The 23,861-nt window shown below is 42.5% G+C and overlaps 1 protein-coding gene across 4 annotated transcripts in view; it reads right to left on the reverse strand.

Annotated features, from left to right (window-relative positions):
- Nucleotides 1-23,861, reverse strand: part of LOC121001761 (dentin sialophosphoprotein-like) — a 113,337-nt gene that overhangs the window by 24,354 nt on the left and 65,122 nt on the right. For all 4 annotated transcript variants that reach the window (XM_040432968.1, XM_040432970.1, XM_040432971.1 and 1 more), the window contains 3 exons: nt 19,427-19,543; nt 18,081-18,200; nt 5,759-5,798 (listed from right to left, as the gene is read on the reverse strand). In XM_040432968.1, coding sequence (XP_040288902.1) covers nt 5,759-5,798; nt 18,081-18,200; nt 19,427-19,543 — 277 coding nt within the window. The remainder of the gene's footprint in view (nt 1-5,758; nt 5,799-18,080; nt 18,201-19,426; nt 19,544-23,861) is intronic.

Here is a 23,861-nt window from a genome sequence, read left to right on the forward strand (position 1 = left end):
TTTCACTTTCACAAGGGGTAACAGGACAAAATGCACCAAACATTGTTACCCATTTCCCCCCAAATATGGCAACACCCCATATGTGCTCAAAAAATGATATATGGGCGCACAGCAGGGCTGTAGAGTCAAACAGCTAAATATGGATTTTGCTGACATAAATTGGCTGACATTGATTTTAGGCGCCATGTCGCATTTAAAGATTCCCGAGGTCCCCAGAAATTAAAAAACCCTAAGAAGTGACCCCATTTTGGAAAGAGCACCCCTGAACTAACATTTTAAGTGGTAGAAATGGTACTTTTCAGCAAACCGATATCTCACAGAAGGCAAAAACACTTGTTAAAAGGATTTCAAAGCACACATTTGTGAAAAAAACAAATAAATTACAGGCAGACCAATTTTCTTTTCACAAGGGGTTAAAGGAGAAAATGTAGTATGTGTTCCCCATTTTTTCTCCATTCAGGAAACACCCCATATGTGCTTGTAGCCTGCTCTATGGGTGCAAAGCAGGCAAAAAGCTAAATGTGAATTTGGCTCAGCAAACTTGGTGTTTAGGCTACTTTCACACCTGCGTTCAGGTGTCCGCTCGTGAGCTCCGTTTGAAGAGGCTCACGAGCGGTCCTGAACGCAGCCGTTCAGCGCTAATGCATTCTCAGTGGAGGCGGATCCGCTGAGAATGCATCCGCCTGCCAGCGCTCAGCCTCCGCTCCGCGAGCGGACACCTGAACGCTGCTTGCAGCGTTCAGGTGTCCGCCTGGCCGTGCGGAGGCGAGCGGATCCGTCCAGACTTATAATGGAAGTCAATGGGGACGGATCCGCTTGAAGATGACACCATATGGCTCAATCTTCAAGCGGATCCGTTCCCCATTGACTTTCAATGTAAAGTCTGAACGGATCCGCTCAGGCTACTTTCAGACTTAGAAAATTTTCTAAGTTATAATGCAGACGGATCCGTTCTGAACGGATGCAAACGTCTGCATTATAGGAGCGGATCCGTCTGGATCCGCTCCGAACGCTAGTGTGAAAGTAGCCTAAAGTGGTCAATGACAGGCCTAACTTTGAACAGACGGTCAAATGTTGGGTCGTTTTGGGGTGGGCACTGTGCATTGTCGTTGTAGTGAAGGAATTTCCTAATTGACTTAAAATCGCTTCCGGGTCATAGTCTTTCTGTAAATTGGAGTCTGGTAGACAACACCCATATGCAGCACGAGTCCCCAAAACTTCATCATCTCTGCTGCACTTACTGGGGTCCAACCTAGGGGTCTAGTGTATGGCGATGTAGGGTTCGGATCAATAAATTGTTGGGCATATAAATTGGTTTGGACCACCATTAAATTTACAAAATCTTCAGAGAATAAGATTTTGAAAAAATCTAGTTCAGTGAAGCCCGCACAGTCCATCTGTATTCCGGAGCTGCCCTCTAAATCAGGAATTTGGGGCTGATAATTGTCAGGGGTGGGGTCCATAAGGGTTCACTCTGGGGAGCTGCCTCCGCTGCTACCCTGGGGCGCCTTCTAGAGCGTCCCTCATCAGCGGATGATGATGATGATGATGGGGTAGAGGAAAGTGGCATCCTCTTCTCCCTCACTGGCAGACTCAGTATTGGAGGTATGTAAACCTTTATTTCGTGTGAGGGGTGTGTATTTAAATTTAGAAGAAAAAAAAAAAAAAGTGTAATATTTTTATATATATATATATATTTGCTGCACACACACACAAAAAAAACTTGCAGTGCAAACTGAGAAGACGCGATCAGTAATGGACACTACAGAGTACTCAGTGGTTGCAAAATGCACGTACGCAGATTGTGTCAAACTTTACAATTCTAAACTGACACTAACTGAAATATATTATATATATATATATATGTGAGAATTCTGGGTATTTATGCAGTCATAATCAGTGCACATTCATAATTGACAATTAGCAAAACTTTACAAAAAACAGAGTATCAATACATATCATAAATATATATTTATGATATGTATTGATACTCTGTTTTTTGTAAAGTTTTGCTAATTGTCAATTATGAATGTGCACTGATTATGACTGCATAAATACCCAGAATTCTCACAGTATTGTATTGCTTGAAAATGGTCCCAGCAAGCGGACCGAAACGTCGCATGGGTGAATAAAGGGTCTCACTTTTTTCACTAAACGGATGTGCCGCGGTGTCTTTCTTCATCTACATTGTACACCTTGGTAAGGTGTTTCCACTGCTGGCACCCTAACATCTAATACTGAGGAGTGCTGCCTTGAACTTCCATTTCTATATATATATATATATATATATATATATATATATATATATATATATATATATATATATATATATACACACACACACATACACACACACACACACATATACAAATATATGCACTATTATCTGTAAAGATAATACAGATATCATCACTGTACACTGTATTGTTCGCCCTATAAGACGCACCTCGGTTTTTGAGGAGGAAAAGAAACAAAAATATTTTGAACCAAAAGGTTTGCTTTTGGTGGGTTTTGATATAATGGTGGTCTGTGGGTGAGGCACTGTTATGGAGAGGGGGGGATCTGTGGGTGAGGCACTGTTATGGAGAGGGGGGGATCTGTGGGTGAGGCACTGTTATGGAGAGGGGGGGGGATCTGTGGGTGAGGCACTGTTATGGAGAGGGGGGGGGGGATCTGTGGGTGAGGCACTGTTATGGAGAGGGGGGGGGATCTGTGGGTGAGGCACTGTTATGGAGAGGGGGGATCTGTGGGTGAGGCACTGTTATGGAGAAGGGGGGGGATCTGTGGGTGAGGCACTGTTATGGAGAGGGGGGGGATCTGTGGGTGAGGCACTGTTATGGAGAGGGGGGATCTGTGGGTGAGGCACTGTTATGGAGAAGGGGGGATCTGTGGGTGAGGCACTGTTATGGAGAGGGGGGATCTGTGGGTGAGGCACTGTTATGGAGAGGGGGGATCTGTGGGTGAGGCACTGTTATGGAGAGGGGGGATCTGTGGGTGAGGCACTGTTATGGAGAGGGGGGATCTGTGGGTGAGGCACTGTTATGGAGAGGAGGGATCTGTGGGTGAGGCACTGTTATGGAGAGGGGGGATCTGTGGGTGAGGCACTGTTATGGAGAGGGGGGATCTGTGGGTGAGGCACTGTTATGGTGGGGGGGGGAATCTGTGGATGACACTTATCGGGGGATCTTCCTGTAAGTATAGAGTCCTTAAAGGGGTTGTCTCACTTCAGTAAGTGGCATTTATGATGCCGAGAAAGTTAATATAAGCCACTTACTAATGTATTGTTATTATTCATATTGCTTCCTTTGCTGGCTGGATTCATTTTTCCATCACATTATACACTGCTTGTGGTGGTCGTGCTTGCACAATATAGGAAAAAGCACTAGCCTATATGCGCTCCCATGGTCCCGGCCACCAGAGAGGTCGATGCTTTCTCGTATAGTTTGCAAGCATGACCACCAGTGATGGATTGCAGGGTGGTCTGTAACCATGGAAACGAGCAGTGTATAATGTGATGGAAAAAATAATCAAGCCAGCAAAGGAAGCAATATGGGTAATAACAATACATTAGTAAATGCCTTGTATTAACTTTCTCTACATGCTAAATGCCACTTACTGAAGTGAGAGAACCCCTTTAAATATCAGAAATAAGGGTCTGCTATGAAAATACTTAATTCTTTGAGGGGACGGGGGTGTATGCCATCTGGTCCTGGCGATTTGTCTATTTTAATCTTTTAAGACGTCGCTGTACTTCTCCCTGGGTCAGACAGGGCACTTAATGGGGAATTTACTTTTACATTCTACATTTCATCTGTTTATTTTTTTCAGTGAATACAGTGGAGAAAAAAAATATTTAATAGCTTTGCTTTCTCCTCATTGCTCTCTGCAACTCCCCCCTCATTACTCTGTAGAGGGCCAACACCTTCAGATTTAAACTTTTTACCATTTATATAATTGAAGAACATTTTAGGGTTAGTTTTGCTCTCTTTGGCAATTAATCTCTCAGTCTCTAGTTTGGCTGCTTTTATTTGTTTTTTACATATTCTATTTTTTTATTTATAGTTTCAGTGCTTCCTCACTACCCTCCTGTTTTAGGGATTTAAAAGCTTTCTTTGTCATTTATTGCTTTATTTACAGGCTGTGAGCTGTGCGCTGCGATTGGCCAGCGCTGCAGCCTAGGAGGGGGAGACGCCCACAGGACAAGGGCAGACACCGCCTACTATAACTTAGTGAGTAAAGATACCGGAGGGGATAACGGGAGAACGGAGCGGCGCCCAGAGATAATAGTAAGTGCAGTGAGATCCCCGGGCGCCGCTCTCCATGGCAGCATACTTAGTTCAATGTTTTTCAAGGTGAAAGGTCCTCTTTAACCTTTTATTCCCATAATGTATGTACCGTATTTTTCGCCCCATAAGACGCATCTCCCCCCCCCCCCTAAAAGTGGGAGGAAAATGCCCCTGTGTCTTATGGGGCGAATACTAATGAAAAGGAAGCGCTCATTAGTACCGGAGGACCGGGAAGCGGTGAAGGCTTTGTATTCGCCGCTTCCTGGTCCTCGGCTGTCGGCTGCGCAGTGTGACTGCGCTCTGTGATCTCATGCTGTGCGCAGCCTTCACAGCACAGCCGGAAGACAGAGCATGCTGGAGGAGAGGAGCGGCAACATCCAGGAGCAGGAGAGGTAAGTGGTTTATTTAGGTTATTAAACATGAGGCGCTGGGGCAATATAAGAGGCAATATGAGAGGCAATGGGGGGCTACAAAGGGCTGATATGAGGCAATAGGGGCTATGAGGTCTGATTTGTGTCTGAGGTCTGATTGGGGGGTCATTCACATGACTTGTTGGGGTCTTATTAACATTGGGGGTCTGATCTGAGGTGTAATGGAAAATATTTTTTTCTTATTGTCCCTCCTCTAAAACCTAGGTGTGTCTTATGTGCCGGTGAGTCTTATAGGCTGAATAATACGGTACCTCTCAAATTTAGATTTTAGGATGCTTTTAAAAATATCCCATTTTGTGGACTTTGTCCCAGTTAGTTAGGCCTATAGCCTCTCTCAGTTGGCTAAAGTTAGCTTTTTTTGAAGTTTGGTATTTTCGTCCCTCCTTGAAGAAACACTCTTTTGAATGACAATTGGAATGTTATTACTTTATGGTCACCATTTCCCAACCTGCACATCTGTTGTTCTATCAGGTCTATTGGTTAATACAGAATCCACAATAGGTTCCAAACGAAGCCTCCAATGCAAATGTGAACAAATCTGAAAATGATATCCAATCAAAGCAATGCTCAGTGATCTAAACAGAGCAGCTGCCCAAATCTCTCTGGTAGCCTGCAACAACATATTCATTTAACTCCCAGAGCGCTGCCTAGACTAGGCACAAATATCTCACAGCTGAGAGCACAAATACATAGTGTAAGGACATGCTTTCAAGCCTCTGCATGTAAATAAGCATGTTCTTATTCACCTACAGCAAACTAAAACCTTAAAAAGATGGTGGGAAATTGTGTAATGAATCTAATTTACATAAAACTAGAAAACCTGTTAAAAAGCGCAGGGTTCTGATAATTACACATTTTTTTATGCTAGTTAGGTAAGAAACAGACTGATATATAAATACGCTTAAAATAAGTAAAATAAAAGTATTTCTTAGTGAACACTAAAATGATATCCAGAACTAGAGCTACCCCATAAGGTTGCATTTTATCCACAAAAACTCAATTGCAATGTAAATATAAATAGATAAAAAGAAACTGATTTACCTGGTGGATTCCTTTGCTGTGCTGTGAGCAGATTCCGCCTCTGCCAAACACAAAGCAAAATACAATGAACAAAAAGGGTTATTCACTACCGTCATAAATACACTGCTCAAAAAAATAAAAGGAACACAAAAATAATACAGATCTGAATTAATTAAAATATTCTTCTGAAATACTTTGTTCTTTACATAGTTGAATGTGCTGACAACAAAATCACACAAAAATAAAAAAAATAAAATCAAATTTTTCAACCCATGGAGGTCTGGATTTGGAGTCACACTCAAAATTAAAGTGGAAAAACACACTACATCAAAGTTGGATCAGCCTGTAATGTCCTTAAAACAAGTCAAAATGAGGCTCCGTAGTGTGTGTGGCCTCCACGTGCCTGTATGACCTCCCTACAACGCCTGTGCATGCTCCTGATGAGGTGGCGGACGGTCTCCTGAGGGCTCACATCCCAGACCAGGACTAAAGCATCTGCCAACTCCTGGACAGTCTGTGGTGCAACATGACGTTGGTGGATAGAGCGAGACATGATGTCCCAGATGTGCTCAATTGGATTCAGGTCTGGGGAACTGGCGGGCCAGTCCATAGCATCAATGCCTTCGTCTTGCAGGAACTGCTGACACACTCCAGCCACATGAGGTCTAGTATTGTCTTGCATTAGGAGGAACCCAGGGCCAACCGCACCAGCATATGGTCTCACAAGGGGTCTGAGGATCTCATCTCGGTACCTAATGGCAGTCAGGCTACCTCTGGCAAGCACATGGAGGGCTGTGCGGCCCTCCAAAGAAATGCCACCCCACACCATTACTGACCCAATGCCAACCGGTCATGCTGGAGGATGTTGCAGGCAGCAGAACGTTCTCCACGGCGTCTCAAGACTCTGTCACATGTGCTCAGTGTGAACCTGCTTTCATCTGAAGAGCACAGGGCGCCAGTGGCGAATTTGCCAATCTTGGTGTTCTCTGTCAAATGCCAAACGTCCTGCACGGTGTTGGGCTGTAAGCACAACCCCCACCTGTGGACGTCGGGCCCTCATATCACCCTCATGGAGTCAGTTTCTGACCGTTTGAGCAGACACATGCACATTTGTGGCCTGCTGGAAATCATTTTGCAGGGCTCTGGCAGTGCTCCTCCTGTTCCTCCTTGCACAAAGGCGGAGGTAGCGGTCCTGCTGCTGGGTTTTTGCCCTCCTACGGCCTCCTCCACATCTCCTGATGTACTGGCCTGTCTCCTAGTAGCGCCTCCATGCTCTGGACACTACGCTGACAGACAGAGCAAACCTTCTTGCCACAGCTCGCATTGATGTGCCATCCTGGATAAGCTGCACTACCTGAGCCACTTGTGTGGGTTGTAGACTCAGTCTCATGCTACCACTAGAGTGAAAGCACCGCCAGCATTCGAAAGTGACCAAAACATCAGCCAGGAAGCATAGGAACTGAGAAGTAGTCTGTGGTCACCACCTGCAGAACCACTCCTTTATTGGGGGTGTCTTGCTAATTGCCTATAATTTCCACCTGTTGTCTATCCCATTTGCACAACAGCATGTGAAATTGATTGTCACTCAGTGTTGCTTCCTAAGTGGACAGTTTGATTTCACAGAAGTGTGATTGACTTGGAGTTACATTGTGTTGTTTAAGTGTTCCCTTTATTTTTTTGAGCAGTGTGTGTGTGTGTGTATATATTTTATATATTTATTTATAATATATATATATATATATATATAAAAAAGTGTGGCAGCACCAATTTACAATATACAATGGCGGGTGCTATGGCCACAGTGGCACAGTAAGGCGACGTTTCGGCTCAAAACACAGAGCCACTGAAAAAGGCTCTGTGTTTTGAGCCGAAACGTCGCCTCACTGTGCCACTGTGGCTGAATAAAATTTCCACTTTTTTCTATTGGATGTGCTGTCCGTTTTCCTCTAATATTAAATTTTATATATATATATATATATATATATATATATATATATATATATATATATATATATATATTTATTATTTTTTAGGGGAGACACTAGCAAAAAAAAAAGGCAATTCCATCAAGTTTTTTTGGCTTTGTTTTTACAGCTTTCACTGTAATCTAAAAGACATGACAACTTTATTCTTCGGGTCAGTACCATTACCGCGATACCAAGTTTATATAGTTCTTATTATGTTTTCTGGTAAAAAGAAAAAAAAAAAAGAAAAAAGAAAGAAAGCAGTCAGTGTGAAAAGGAAGCCTATTCTGAAGAGAAAATATTACGTCTAACTGCTTTTTTCTAATATACTTTATTACAGAAAATAGGATTTTTGTGACTAACCTGTAAAATCCATTTCTCACTGAGTACATTGGAGCCACAGGAGACTGGTTATAGCTGCTGCCATTAGGAGGCAACACTAAGTGAAGAAAAAGTGCTAGCTTCTTCCCTCACAGACACTGAGCTAATGAGTTTGTGACAAGCAGTAGGAGCAGCCAGGTGAAGCCAACAGAAGATAAACCAGTGAAAACTCCAGACAGGTCATATCCACAAACAGGGAAACCTATCCTGAGAACAAGGAAAAACAAGTAGACGAATTTCTCATTAATTCAATGAGAAAAGGATTTTACAGGCGAGTCACAAAAAAAAAAAAATCTTAGTTTCTTGCTTGTGTCATTGTGGGGAAGGGAAGTTAACAAGAGCCCATTGAATGTTCCAAAGCAGTCCGGGGTAAGGAGAGGAGCAGAACCCAGTGAACGTGGATTCCAAGAGGAACATGCCATAAAAAATAAAATAAATGGAGTAACAGGGTCTAACATCTCAGAAGAGTGGCTCTGAACCCCGCATGGAAGGAGGGAAGACAAGTCACACCAGTGGAACAGCAGAACTCAGATCATGCCCCAGTCTGAGTGTGGGTCAAACAGCTTGCCCCAACAGATACCCGTCGAATGACAGCCCAAATGACCAAGCCACCAACCAGAGAAAGGACTGTAGTAGAGTTTCCAAAAAAATGAGTGAAAGACAGTCATGGAACCCCGATGGACAATCTTTAAGGGAATAATTCACCCGCCAGGGGGGAGACTTGTTTAAAAACCCCGAACCAACCCCGCTGGCAAAATAAATAAAATTAATATCTATCTATCTAAACCTGGAATATCATGAATAGGATTAGAAAATCTCTCCATACCCTAAGAAAGGTGAACATGAGGACTAACCAAAATCGCTGAAAGGAAGTCCAGTGGGAATCCCAGGGAGAATGGAGCCTGCAGGGGACCAGAGTCTGCACATGAGGAATTACTGGTAGTTGTCACGCAGGTCACCAGAGATAGAAGTGCTGCAGATTATCCCTCCAACCATAGCGGAGATAGGACTGCAGAAAAGATTACACGCTGGTGGGCTGCTGGAAGACACTTCAGGAACAGGAGAAGAAGCAACAGGGTGATCTCCAGGGGGACTGCAGAATAGACAGCAGGCCAAAGCAGAGGCTTGCCATAACTGTGTGGGCATCAGCCTCTGGAGGACAGTACAAACAAACGGAGTAGGCTGTAGTTCAAAAGGCAACCTGCAGACAAATACATCGAAGAAAAACTGATGCATCATTGCTGAAAAGGGAGGACCCTGCATGCAAGCAAAAGATGTACAGGAAAGGCCAGATGGGCATGACCGTAATAATCCGCTAACCTCAAGTTTGAGGAAATAAGATGAAGGACCGCTTGAAGACCTGAAAAACTGAGACCTAATAAAGCCCTTATTACCCCCAGAGGTAGACTAACATGCCTCAAGGGCCTGGATCTGTGCTATGCGAGATATTTGGGAAGTGAAAAAGAAAACTTGCTGCTGGGAACTCAGTTAAGTTTAGGACCAAGGACAGAAGGGGGATACATTCTTCAGAGAGATTCCAACAGTGAAAGGGGTAGAGGATTCTGAATTGATAGGAGAGGAATATATGTGCAGGCAGCAGTGGGACAACAGCTGGACTGTCAGGTAAGCCCATCAAAGAAAATATAGGAAAAGCATCGCTAGAGCCAAGTGACACGACTACTGCAAGGATGGCCTGTATACAGAGGCGTCCCCTCTTATCAGCAAAAAGGCAGATAGAAAACGTCCAAATGTTCTGGAGGGGGAGAAGCATGTAGATAGACATGTGCCCAGGACGATACCAAGGAGAAAGCAGGAGCAGATAGAAGCCTGTACTCAGGGACTATGCAGTGTTATTAAAGTATATTACCTAGTAAGAAAAATACTCTGCAGTGTCCATACACGTAAGGCTGATGAAAGAAAGAAAGAAAGAAAGAAAGAAAGAAAGAAAGAAAGAAAGAAAGAAAGAAAGAAAGAAAGAAAGAAAGAAAGAAAGAAAGAAAGAAAGAAAGAAAGAAAGAAAGAAAGAAAGAAAGAAAGAAAGAAAGAAAGAAACAAAGAAAGAAACAAAGAAAGAAACAAAGAAAGAAACAAAGAAAGAAACAAGACAACTACTCTAATTACTAGACCACATAACTGCCCAGCGTGCATCAGGGACTGAGCTCACTCATTGGTGCGGTAACAAGCGACTGCCCAGAGACTGGATATAGCAGCGGAAATGCCTCCATCCGATGCAAATAAGAAGTATCTATGCTCGACAGATATGGCCTCTTAACTGCACAACCAGGGTGGATTTGATTTAAATCACGATTTAAATCACTAGTCAGTAAGGATTGATTTAAATCATAGTTTTCTACATAAAGACTAAATCTTGCTGGTATAACTTATAATATGCAAGTAGATGAAGATTTAAACAACTTTTCATATTAGTTTAATTAGGTTGATTCTGCATTCATAGGTTTGTTGAAGTTAGCATTAAGGTATTTTTCTCAACTCTGTTCATGTTATAACATTTTTGCTGTGAAGAAGAGGCATGTGATCTCTGCTGAGTCAAGTCAAAAGTAAACCAAGCATCTGTGATAATATCTTGTAGGCAGAGAAACTGCCCAATAATCTTACAAAAAACTCTGGAAGAGCATGACATTGTGAATGGATTAATGGAATTTATTTACCAAAAAAATTACACATATAGAAACATAGAATGTGTCGGCAAATAAGAACCATTTGGCCCATCTAGTCTGCCCAATATACTGAATACTATGGCCCTATCTTATATGAAGGATGGCCTTATGCCTATCCCATGCATGCTTAAACTCCTTCACTGTATTTGCAGCTACCACTTGTGCAGGAAGGCTATTCCATGCATCCACTACTCTCTGAGTAAAGTAATACTTCCTGATATTACTTTTAAACCTTTGCCCCTCTAATTTAAAACTGTGTCCTCTTGTGGCAGTTTTTCTTCTTTTCAATATGCTCTTTACCGAGTTGATTCCCTTTATGTATTTAAAAGTTTCTATCATATCCCCTCTGTCTCGCCTTTCTTGCAAGCTATACATGTTAAGGTCCTTTAATCTTTCCTGGTAAGTTTTATCCTGCAATCCATGTACTAGTTTAGTAGCTCTTCTCTGAACTCTCTCCAAAGTATCAATATCCTTCTGGAGATATGGTCTCCAGTACTGAGCACAATACTCCAAATGAGGTCTCACTAGTGCTCTGTAGAGCGGCATGAGCACCTCCTTCTTTCTACTAGTAATGCCTCTCCCTATACACCCAAGCATTCTGCTAGCATTTCCTGCTGCTCTATGACATTGTCTGCCTACCTTTAAGTCTTCTGAAATAATGACCCCGAAATCCCTTTCCTCAGATACTGAGGTTAGGACTGTATCACTGATTTTATATTCTGCTCTTGGGTTTTTATGCCCCAGGTGCATTATCTTGCACTTATCAACATTAAATTTTAGTTGCCAGATATTTGACCATTCCTCTAGTTTTCCTAAATCCTTTTCCATTTCGTGTATCCCTCCAGGAACATCAACCCTGTTACAAATCTTTGTGTCATCAGAAAAAAAGACACACCTTACCATCGAGGCCTTCTGCAATATATATTAAACAATATGGGTCCCAGAACAGATCCCTGAGTTACCCCACTGGTAACAAGACCATGGTCTGAATATACTCCATTGACTACAACCCTCTGTTGTCTGTCCCTCAGCCACTGCCTAATCCACTCAACAATATGGGAGTCCATGCTCAATGACTGCAGTTTATTGAGAAGTCTTCTATGTGGGACAGTGTCAAAAGCCTCTACATACAGCCTTATTCTACATAATTAAAAAACTAATCTTTATTTCATGATGGAATAACCTTTGGATGGTAATATATTTTCCTCAAAAAGCATTTTATATAAAAAAATCTGATTTAAAATCAAAAAAATCTGATTTAAAATCAAAAAAATCTGATTTAAAATCAAAAAAATCATTGATTTTTATCCACCCTGTGCACGACTATGCCACACTTACTGTGGTAAACAGCGCTGAGCAGAATTTGGCAAAGCAGAGGAGACTCGCCACATACAACCAACTGCTCCTCCAATAAAAGGGGATACTGCTGTATGGTACATGTAAGTCCTGTGTGGACTGACAAACAAAATATTGAGATGGTGCAAGAATGCCGCTTAATGAGGATAGAAAACAACTGTCTAGGTATATGCCAAAGCGCTCTAAGTTTTCCAGATAGTGCCTCTAGCAACAGCACAATCCCACTGTAAACTGACAGATAAATGTATGCGCCAGGAAATGTCAGCATCCGGGAGCAGTTGCAACAATCTACCTATTGATGAGAGTAAGGGCCATCTAGTGAGTGGCAAAACTGCATTTTGTGATAGCGATAGCATCACTCCAGTAACTGAAAGTGGTGTGTTGGCTTTTCAAAAAGCAGAATGTCATAGGCTTGACTGAAACAGATTCTGATACTAGTGTGGGAATTCCATCCTAAAAGTAAGTAATGCACATCAGTACAATATATGGTTGTTAAATACAGCAACTAGCATAGGGCAATTATTTCACCCTGTAAATGGCCTGAAGCACCTCAGAAGTGCGTGGGATATCTAGTGCCGCAGTAAGGGGATGATGGCAGTATTCTAGCACTTGAAGTGAAAGATGATGCTGTCTGGGATGCATAAGAACTACACAGGCTTGCCAAGTACAGAAGAAAACTTGGAGGACCTTTCATGTGTTTTTATTAATTGAGATAAATACATTTACTTGTGGACCCCCACGATCGAATAGTTATCTGATGCCACCCTGCCTGATTTTTTTTTAAATACCGCTTCTGCGCCCCCCTGTACTTTTTGCACTCAGTATGCCAATGCTCCGCAACGGTACAGGGAGGAGGAGATGCCAGGGCTTCTCAATGGGCGTTTCCTTCTCCCTGGCTGTGCTGCGATCCAATCACACTGGAGAGCGTCAGTTTTTTTCTCCTTGGCTGTGATGCTCTCCACTGTGATTGAATCGCGGCACAGCCAGGGGGAAGGAGACGCCCATTGAGAAACCCTGGCATCTCCTCCTCCCTGTACTGATGCTCAGTATTAGCATACTGGATAGGGGATCAACAGGATAGGGGATAACTATTCGATCGTGGGGGTCCTACTGCTGGGACCCCCACCGATCACGAGAACGGGGGCCCCATATCCCCTGCAGCTCCCTAGAAATGAACGTGGCCAGTTGCACACGCATGTGGCCGCTCCATTAATTTCTGTGGGAGTTCAAGAGATAGCGGAGCGCTGTACTTGGCTATCTCTGGAACTCCCTCAGAAATAAACAGCAGTTACACACATGTGTGACCAGCTACCCTGTTCATTTCAGGGGGACTGCAGGGGATACGGTGCCCTCATTCTTGTGATCGGTTGGAGTCCCAGCGGTAGGACCCTACAAACTAATATCCCCTATCCAGTGACTTCTATTAACTGGAATATTTCTTTAAAGTGTGCCTTTAAAAGCTTACAAATTAACTTTAATCGAAACCTATTCTAAATGTGATTAAATTTAACTTTGTAATATGCTTTTATGAGGTGTGTGTGTGTATATATATATATATATATATATATATATATATATATATATATATATATAGAAGAAAAAGTGGTTTATTCACCCATAATATGGCAAGTCTGACTTGCCATATTAGGGGTGAATAAACCACTTGCTGATTTTATCACTATCTTGGAGTGCAGTCCTACTTCTTTGTTCAGGGGTCTATTTTGCTCAGGAATTTTTAATAAATATATATATATATATATATATATATATATATATATATATATATATATATATATTTATTAAAAATTCCTGAGCAAAATAGACCCCTGAACGCTGTGAACGGAAGTACAGATTTACCAAAACTGCACAGAGTACTGTACAGTCAAGAGCTCAATAGCACATGGCTGCTCCTGCCTGTACCAGTGCTGCATTAGTAGAGTGGCACAAGCAGCAGGAGCAAAGTGCTATGGAGGTCCTGCCCTGCGCTCTATCCTGTACAGATATGTTACGCAGGCTTCCCCTCTGTTCCCTGTTAGCTACAGAGCGCAGGGGAGAATAGGACTGCCAGAACTTACAACCTATAATACATATATAGGACATAACACCTACTGTTAGTGCTAAGCACTGCCTGTCTCTTCCCTGCACTCAGTAACTAACAGAGAAGTGCAAAAAAAGAGCGATATGTACAAAGCTGCAAGTCATAGAAGACACATATAACCAGGGGATGGGGTTACAACTTGTCGTCTTCTGCATTCAGTACACTGATAAATATAGTAAAAATAAGCATTTCTCTAATAAAGTATATTATAAAAAAGCTTTATATTCCTGTCCCTACACTACAGTAAAAATAAACCACAATGTCAGTTACACTTTAACCACCTCAGCCCCCAGTGCTTAAACACCCTGAAAGACCAGGCCACTTTTTACACTTCTGACCTACACTACTTTCACCGTTTATTGCTCGGTCATGCAACTTACCACCCAAATGAATTTTACCTCCTTTTCTTCTCAATAATAGAGCTTTCATTTGGTGGTATTTCATTGCTGCTGACATTTTTACTTTTTTTGTTATTAATCGAAATTTAACGATTTTTTTGCAAAAAAATGACATTTTTCACTTTCAGTTGTAAAATTTTGCAAAAAAAACGAGATCCATATATAAATTTTGCTCTAAGATTATTGTTCTACATGTCTTTGATAAAAAAAAAAATGTTTGGGTAAAAAAAAAAATGGTTTGGGTAAAAGTTATAGCGTTTACAAACTATGGTACAAAAATGTGAATTTCCGCTTTTTGAAGCAGCTCTGACTTTCTGAGCACCTGTCATGTTTCCTGAGGTTCTACAATGCCCAGACAGTACAAACACCCCACAAATGACCCCATTTCGGAAAGTACACACCCTAAGGTATTCGCTGATGGGCATAGTGAGTTCATAGAACTTTTTATTTTTTGTCACAAGTTAGCGGAAAATGATGATTTTTTTTTCTTACAAAGTCTCATATTCCACTAACTTGTGACAACTTTTCCCAAGATATTTCTCTCACCCAGCATGGGTATATGTAAAATGACACCCCAAAACACATTCCCCAACTTCTCCTGAGTACGGAGATACCACATGTGTGACACTTTTTTGCAGCCTAGGTGGGCAAAGGGGCCCATATTCCAAAGAGCACCTTTCGGATTTCACTCGTCATTTTTTACAGAATTTGATTTCAAACTCCTTACCACACATTTGGGCCCCTAGAATGCCAGGGCAGTATAACTACCCCACAAGTGACCCCATTTTGGAAAGAAGAGACCCCAAGGTATTCGCTGATTGGCATAGTGAGTTCATGGAAGTTTTTATTTTTTGTCACAAGTTAGTGGAATATGAGACTTTGTATGAAAAAAAAAAAAAAAAAACAGAAATCATCATTTTCCACTAACTTGTGACAAAAAATAAAAAATTCTAGGAACTCGCCATGCCCCTCACGGAATACCTTGGGGTGTCTTCTTTCCAAAATGGGGTCACTTGTGGGGTAGTTATACTGCCCTGGCATTTTCCAGGGGCCCTAATGTGTGGTAAGTAGGTAAATGACCTGTGAAATCCTAAAGATGCTCTTTGGAATATGGGCCCCTTTGCCCACCTAGGCTGCAAAAAAGTGTCACACATGTGGTATCGCCGTATTCAGGAGAATTGGGGAATGTGTTTTGGGGTGTCATTTTACATATACCCATGCTGGGTGAGAGAAATATCTTGGCAAAAGACAACTTTTCCCATTTTTTTATACAAAGTTGGCATTTGACCAAGATATTTCTCTCACCCAGCATGGGTATATGTAAAATGACACCCCAAAACACATTCCCCAACTTCTCCTGAGTACGGCGATACCAGATGTGTGACACTTTTTTGCAGCCTAGATGCGCAAAGGTGCCCAAATTCCTTTTAGGAGGGCATTTTTAGACATTTGGATACCAGACTTCTTCTCACGCTTTGGGGCCCCTAGAATGCCAGGGCAGTATAAATACCCCACATGTGACCCCATTTTGGAAAGAAGACACCCCAAGGTATTCAATGAGGGGCATGGCGAGTTCATAGAAATATTTTTTTTTTGGCACAAGTTAGCGGAAATTGATATTTTTTATTTTTTTCTCACAAAGTCTCCCGTTCCGCTAACTTGGGACAAAAATTTCAATCTTTCATGGACTCAATATGCCCCTCACGGAATACCTGGGGGTGTCTTCTTTCTGAAATGGGGTCACATGTGGGGTATTTATACTGCCCTGGCATTCTAGGGGCCCTAAAGCGTGAGAAGAAGTCTGGAATATAAATGTCTAAAAAATTTTACGCATTTGAATTCCGTGAGGGGTATGGTGAGTTCATGTGAGATTTTATTTTTTGACACAGGTTAGTAAATTTTGAGACTTTGTAAGAAAAAAAAAATAATAATTCCGCTAACTTGGGCCAAAAAAATGTCTGAATGGAGCCTTACAGAGGGGTGATCAATGACAGGGGGGTGATCAATGACAGGGGGGTGATCAGGGAGTCTATATGGGGTGATAACCACAGTCATTGATCACGCCCCTGTAAGGCTTCATTCAGACGTCCGTATGCGTTTTGCGGATCCGATCCATCTATCAGTGGATCCGTAAAAATCATGCGGACATCTGAATGGAGCTTTACAGGGGGTTGATCAATGACAGGGGTGTAATCAATGACAGGGGGGTGATCAGGGAGTCTATATGGGGTGATCACCACAGTCATTGATCACGCCCCTGTAAGGCTTCATTCAGACGTCCATATGCGTTTTGCGGATCCGATCCATCTATCAGTGGATCCGTAAAAATCATGCGGACATCTGAATGGAGCTTTACAGGGGGTTGATCAATGACAGGGGTGTAATCAATGACAGGGGGGTGATCAGGGAGTCTATATGGGGTGATAACCACAGTCATTGATCACGCCCCTGTAAGGCTTCATTCAGACGTCCGTATGCGTTTTGCGGATCCGATCCATCTATCAGTGGATCCGTAAAAATCATGCGGACATCTGAATGGAGCTTTACAGGGGGTTGATCAATGACAGGGGTGTAATCAATGACAGGGGGGTGATCAGGAAGTCTATATGGGGTGATCAGGGGCTAATAAGGGGTTAATAAGTGACCGGGGGGGGGGGGGGGGGTGTAATGTAGTGTAGTGGTGCTTGGTGCTACTTTACTGAGCTACCTGTGTCCTCTGGTGGTCGATCCAAACAAAGGGGACCACCAGAGGACCAGGTAGCAGGTATATTAGACACTGTTATCAAAACAGCGTCTAATATACCTGTTAGGGGTTAAAAAAAAACACATCTCCAGCCTGCCAGCGAACGATCGCCGCTGGCAGGCTGGAGATCCACTCTCTTACCTTCCGTTCCTGTGAGCGAGCGCGCGCGTTCACAGGAAGTCTCGGCTCGCGCGAGATGACGCGTATATGCGTGACTCTGCGCAGGGCTGCCACCTCCGGAACGCGAATCTGCGTTAGGCGGTCCGGAGGTGGTTAAAGAGAGCCCGTCACCTCTCCTGATATGTCTGTTTTAGTAACTACTTGTAATCCCCATGAAATAATTCTGGAGTATCTATTCTCATCATTGTTGTGATGTTCCTTTATTATTTCTACCAGACGTTTATGAATACATTTCCAGAAATCTAGAATAAAGCTGTAATTGGGTGTTACTAGTTGAGGGTGTGTCTATGCACAGTCTGACACTAACTCAGTCAGTTCTGCTAGTGTCAGACTGTGCAGGGTAGTTACTACAGATATATCAAGAGAGGTGACAAGGTCCTCTTTAAATGCTTTCCTTCCTCCCTCTACTGGGATCTGTCATGTTTTTGACAAGTATTAAAAAAAGATAAATAAACGATTGTCACTGTGCAGACAAAAAGGCCCATTTTATACTCTTCAAGTTCTACCAAATGGACCTCGACCAATGAAAACACTATATAATCTACCTGGGGCAGAGTTGGAAGATGAGCCGCTGGATACTGGAGACATTGGTGCAGTCTGATCATCCTCAGGCTTTTCTGTTCTAGTTTTCTTCTTCGGGGTTAGATCTGACGTTGTTATGGTAGCTGAAGAAAATAATCTTATCAATGTTACCACCACACTGTATTTGAGATGAAAAAACTGTTTATATCAGTATATCACACATTGGTAGGAGTAATATGGGACAAAACTGAATATTGTTTCTGATCATGATCAATTCAATCTTCATGTCATTTTTTAATATCCTTGTGAAGGCAGGATTTTACATGTGAAATAAGGCTAAATAAAGCCAAAATATGTTCTCTCTACATTGCAACAAACACATACTCTATATGCATGCAACAGCTGGATGGTGAAGCATGCCTTTGGATGAAAAATGATAGCGTTGTAATGGACATTAATGTAGGAAATGGTGTTAGTAGGAAAAGATGCATACTGTTATGGATTGTACTACACACATAAGACAGCAAAACGTAGATGATAAAAATAGAGAATTATTAAATGGGTTGCTCGAGTTATGTAAAAAAATAAATACAACACTGTAAATCTAATGGTCTGCAATATACACATAAGCTAAGCTTTAGGCACAAAAAAAAAAATCTATTTCCTCATTTCCCTAGTTCTGTTCTGGCCCTTTGTTGACATGCAGTTGCAGAGCTGTGGAGTGTGTAACAATTAATATTTGTGGGTGTCAACAAAGACTGCCTTTCCCCCCCTCATGCTTTACAAAGGGAGTGACAAAGTGCTGCCCTGAGTGAAATGTCTAACTGCTGGGATACTCATGTTGTATGTGTAGGACTACAAGTCCCAGCTATACAGTACAATGACATTGCTGATACACACAGGATCTTCCCCCTACCTGTTCTTATGCAATGCTCTGCAGATCTCCTCCAGTCTGTCACCTCTGTGTCTGCAGGGTAAGGAGAGAAGATCCTGTGCCCAGCATTTGTCTGTTCACTGCCTGCAGCTGCTCAGCAAAGCTTCCAACCCAGAGTCTGTGCTGCTGATGGTAGGGGTTAAACTTTGCTAAAGAATCCAGTGGTAGGGGAGACCGGGCAGACAGCCACGGCTCCCAGTGAACGGGGGTGACCTGCTCCTTGTGTACGAAAGATCATCAGAGCAGGGAGAGAAGCTGTCAACACAGGTCTAGTGACACTCAGTGAAATATGAGAAAGGGGCCACTGCAGATAAAGTAAGTAAATTGTAAACCCCTTACATAGAAACATACAAAGAACAAAAAAAATAACTTGGGCAACCCCTTTAACTGAAAATGAGTATGGAAGAAAACAGATGGAAGTCTAGGGAATGGTACCTGGACTTGATGGGGCAGACTCTGAAGCAGATGAATCACAAGATGCCGGGGAAGCTGGATGATCATAGTCGTCATTTGTTTCATCTAAGATAACCATATGGCTTGTGGCAATGGTGTCTATTGTTTGGAAATTGTAACCAATAAAAAAGAAAGTACAAAATAAAAAAATAACAACATCTTACCTAAATGTAATACATTTAAATTTTTTATATTTATTACTTAAATAAAGCGCATTATCACAAGCTTAAAAGCACTGTCAAATCTCTACATTTCCACAGTGAGATGGGACTAAGTGCCTACCCAAGGTGGTCAGGCTTACGGAAAATGCCCAGCAAGCCTACACTCCGCTGTTTTCAGCTCCCGGTTTATGGAACCCACATAGAGTGCTGTGCTACACTGTTTGCATAGCTCCCATTAACAAAGACAGCAGAGCACCAGCCTGCTCAGCAGTTTCCATAAGCCAACCCACCTGGGTTCTGCGCTGAATCCAATCTCGCCATGGAAAAGGCACAATGGAACAACCTCTTCCATTAAACATAGAAAGAGCACAACAAATATGCATACAAATATCCCAGCCCTTCGTTCATTAATTTCCTCCTCTTGCTTGAACTATTTTTTGTCACATCTCATCATGTAAGTAAGTCAGATAGCACTTAGATAGAACATAAACCATATTTATTGGAATACAATTTCTGAAATTCAGACTGCAGTATATGTAGAATAACAGCTCACCCTCTGATTATGCTGGATAAGGTGCTCTATCTATATGACTTCACCCAGTCACAATTTACAAAAAATTTTAATGGGGTAGATAGGCACACTTCATCTGGAATGGCCCAGAGACTTCTGTACTCTTCAAGCTGTTTATTAAATATTCAATATTGTAAACATGCACTCTTCCAGCAATGTTGGCAGCACTCATACATCTATTTTGAAAAGACAACCTCCAAACATGACGATGAGCACGCACACTTAACTTCTTTGGTCGACCATGGGGAGGCCTGTTCTAAGTAGAACCTGTCTTGTTAAACCGCTGTATGGTCTTGACCACCATGCTGCAGCTCAGTTTCAGGGTGTTGGCAATCTGCTTATAGCCTAGGCCATCTTTATGTAGAGTAAAAATGTTTTTGTTTTTTTTTTAGATCCTCAGTGAGTTCTTTGCCATGAGGTGCCATGTTGAACTTCCAGTGACCAGTATGAGGGAGTGTGAGAGTGGTACCACCAAATTTAATACACCTGCTCCCCATTCACACCTGAGTAACACTAACGAGTCACATTACACCAGGGAGGTAAAGTGGCTAATTGGGCACAATTTTGTCAATTTTTACATAGGGGTGTACTCACTTTTGTTGCCAGCGGTTTAGACATTAATGGCAGTTATTTTACAGGGATTCTATCACCAGGTTTTGGCCTATAGAGATACGGACATGCACGGCTAGATCGCCCCTAGCATGTCCGCAATATATCTGTCCTATAGGGCTGTGTGCTTTTAATTTCTTTAAAAAAGGATTTTTATAGATATGTAAATGAGTCTTGTATGTGTCCAAGGGGCTGTACTAACCTTACTGGAGCCCAGCCACGCCCGCCTGTGAAGGAGCCCAGCACCGCCTATGTCCTCCGACATACAGTTGATGAAAGGAGGAGATTCGGAGGACATAGGCGGTGCTGGGCTCCTTCACAGGCGGGCGTGGCTGGGCACGGCTGGGCTCCAGGAAGGTTAGTACAGCCCCTTGGACACATACAAGACTCATTTACATATCTATAAAATCCTTTTTTAAAGAAATTAAAAGCACACAGCCCAATAGGACAGATATATTGCGGACATGCTAGCGGCGATCGGCTTTAGAATATACCATCGGATCTGAGTTTTCTCCAATCCGATGGTATATTTCAACTTCAAGCGTCACCATAACCATGGGAATGCCTCTGTGTTAGATCCGATTGTATATTCTGAGTTATCACGATCGTGAAAACTCAGATCTGAAAAAGCTAATAGTATTATTTTCCGTTATAACCATGTTATAACGGAAAATAATAAAGTGAAGTTCGGGTCCCCATTGACTTTAATGGGGTCTGGGTTCAAGTTCGGGTCCCGGCGAACCCGAACTTCACCGGGTTTGCTCAACACTAGTGGTGACCGAGCAGTGGGAGTAGAGCAGTGACGCAGCCGCGGTGACAGAGCGAAGGAGGCGTAGTGTAGTGACAGCGTGAGGAAGAAGAAATGACAGAGCTGGAGGGGTGGAGCAATGTAAGGTTCTGTCACGTCTCCGGCTCGGGGGGGGGAGGAGTAGTGACAGAGCCGTTACAGAGCCAGGGGCATTGATAGAACTCAACTCTGCCAGCATCCCTCAGAGGACCCACTTTCTGCAGGTGTTATCAAACTGGGAAGGTGAGGGGGGTCCTTTCCATGCCACATCAGAAGCTAATGCCTAAACCATCTAAAAAGGTACGGGTAGTAATGTGCAAAGAGCAAGATTGTGCACTAAACTAATTGCTGTGATCACATTAAGGCCTCGTTCACACCAGGCAGTGCGTTCCAGACGGATTCTGTCCAGAATGCACTGCACCGCATAGCGGCCGGCTAACTATATTGCTAACTATATTGTGGGGCAGGAGGGGGCGTAGTGGTCTGTTGAAGTGATTGGCACCATAACCATACCCAATGCCATTCACTTCAATGGATCGTCACACCCCCTCTTGCCCCACAACATAGTGAGCCGGCCGCGATGTAGTGCATTCTGGACAGAGTGATCTGGTGTGAACGAGGACTATTTCACACCACAAAGACTGGAACGCAAGCCAGCCACCTCCCTGCATAAGGAAGCGTGGCGGTGCATTGAAATATGGTTTTGATTTAAAATGATTTTTTGCTTCAGGACAAGTAGATCGAGCCTCCGCTTTAGACCTTCGACAATTTTTTTATTTCCACACCCCTGACTGTTATACAAGCTGTACACAGACTACGTTATATTGTGTCAAAGTGTCAGATCTTCAGTACCACCAGTGTTGTATAGAATAAGTCAATCAATAGGTTGTTGTCTGTCACATATGTAGTATACCAACCTGCTAAGCTGTGATCATCCAGCCATTACATAATCCACCAATAATAAGTAATACCATTGGGGTGGCTATATAACTGACAGATACCGTACTTTTATCGTCTAATACGGCCTCAATTTTTCTTTCCTATATATATTTTTTTTTTTTCTAATTGCTTTTTAACTTTTTTTTTTGTTTCATGTATTATATATACTCTGCCTGTCCCAAAAAAGAAAAAAAGTCGCCAAAAAAAAGAAAAAAAGCCTTTAGCTTTGATTACAGCACGCATTCGCTATGGCATTATTTCGATAAGCTTCTGCAAGGTCACAAGATTTATTTAAATCCAGTGTTGCATTAATTTTTCACCAAGATCTTGCATTGATGATGGTAGCGTCTGACTGCTGCGCAAAGCCTTCTCCAGCACATCTCAAAGATTCTCAATGGGGTTAAGGTCTGGACTCTGTGGTGGCCAATCCATGTGTGAAAATGATGTCTCATGCTCCCCTAACCACTCTTTTACATTTGAGCCCGATAAATCCTGGCATTGTCATCTTGGAATATGCCCGTGCCATCAGGGAAGAAAACATCCATTGATGGAATAACCTGGTCATTCAGTATGTTCAGGTAGTCAGCTGACCTCATTCTTGAAGCACATACTGTTGCTGAACCTAGACCTGACCAACTATAGCAACCCCAGATCATAGCACTGCCCCCACAGGCTTGTAGAGTAGGCACCAAGCATGATGGGTGCATCACTTCATCTGCCTCTCTTCTTACCCTGATGCGCCCATCACTCTGGAACAGGGTAAATCTGGACTCATCAGACCACATGACCTTCTTTCATTGCTCCAGAGTCCAATCTTTATGCTCCCTAGCAAAATGAAGTCTTTTTTTCCTGGTTTGCCACTTATTAGTGGTTTTCTTACGGCTACACAGCTGTTCAGTCCCAATCCCTTGAGTTCCCTTCTCATTGTGCGTGTGGAAATGCTCTTACTTTCACTATTAAACATAGCCCTGAGTTCTACTATTGTTTTTCTTAGATTTGATTTCACCAAACGTTTGAGTGATCGCCGATCACGAACAGTCATGATTTTTTTTCCTGACACATTTCTTCCTCGAATACAATGGGTCCCCACTATCCTTCCAGTTTTTAATAATGAGTTAGACAGTTCTTAACCCAATTTTAGAAGTTTCTGCAATCTCCTTAGATGTTTTCTCTGCTTGATGCATGACAATGATTTGACCCTTCCCAGACTAACCTCTTTTCCACGACCACGAGATGTGTCTTTCGACATTGTTGTTTAAGAAATGAGAAGTCACTCATTGCACCAGTTGGGGCTAAATAACTTATTGCCAGCTGAAAGATAATCGCCCATGCAGTAATTATCCAATAGGA

The sequence above is a fragment of the Bufo bufo genome, chromosome 5 (assembly GCF_905171765.1).
Source record: "Bufo bufo chromosome 5, aBufBuf1.1, whole genome shotgun sequence".
In the NCBI taxonomy this organism is placed as follows: Eukaryota; Metazoa; Chordata; class Amphibia; order Anura; family Bufonidae; genus Bufo; species Bufo bufo.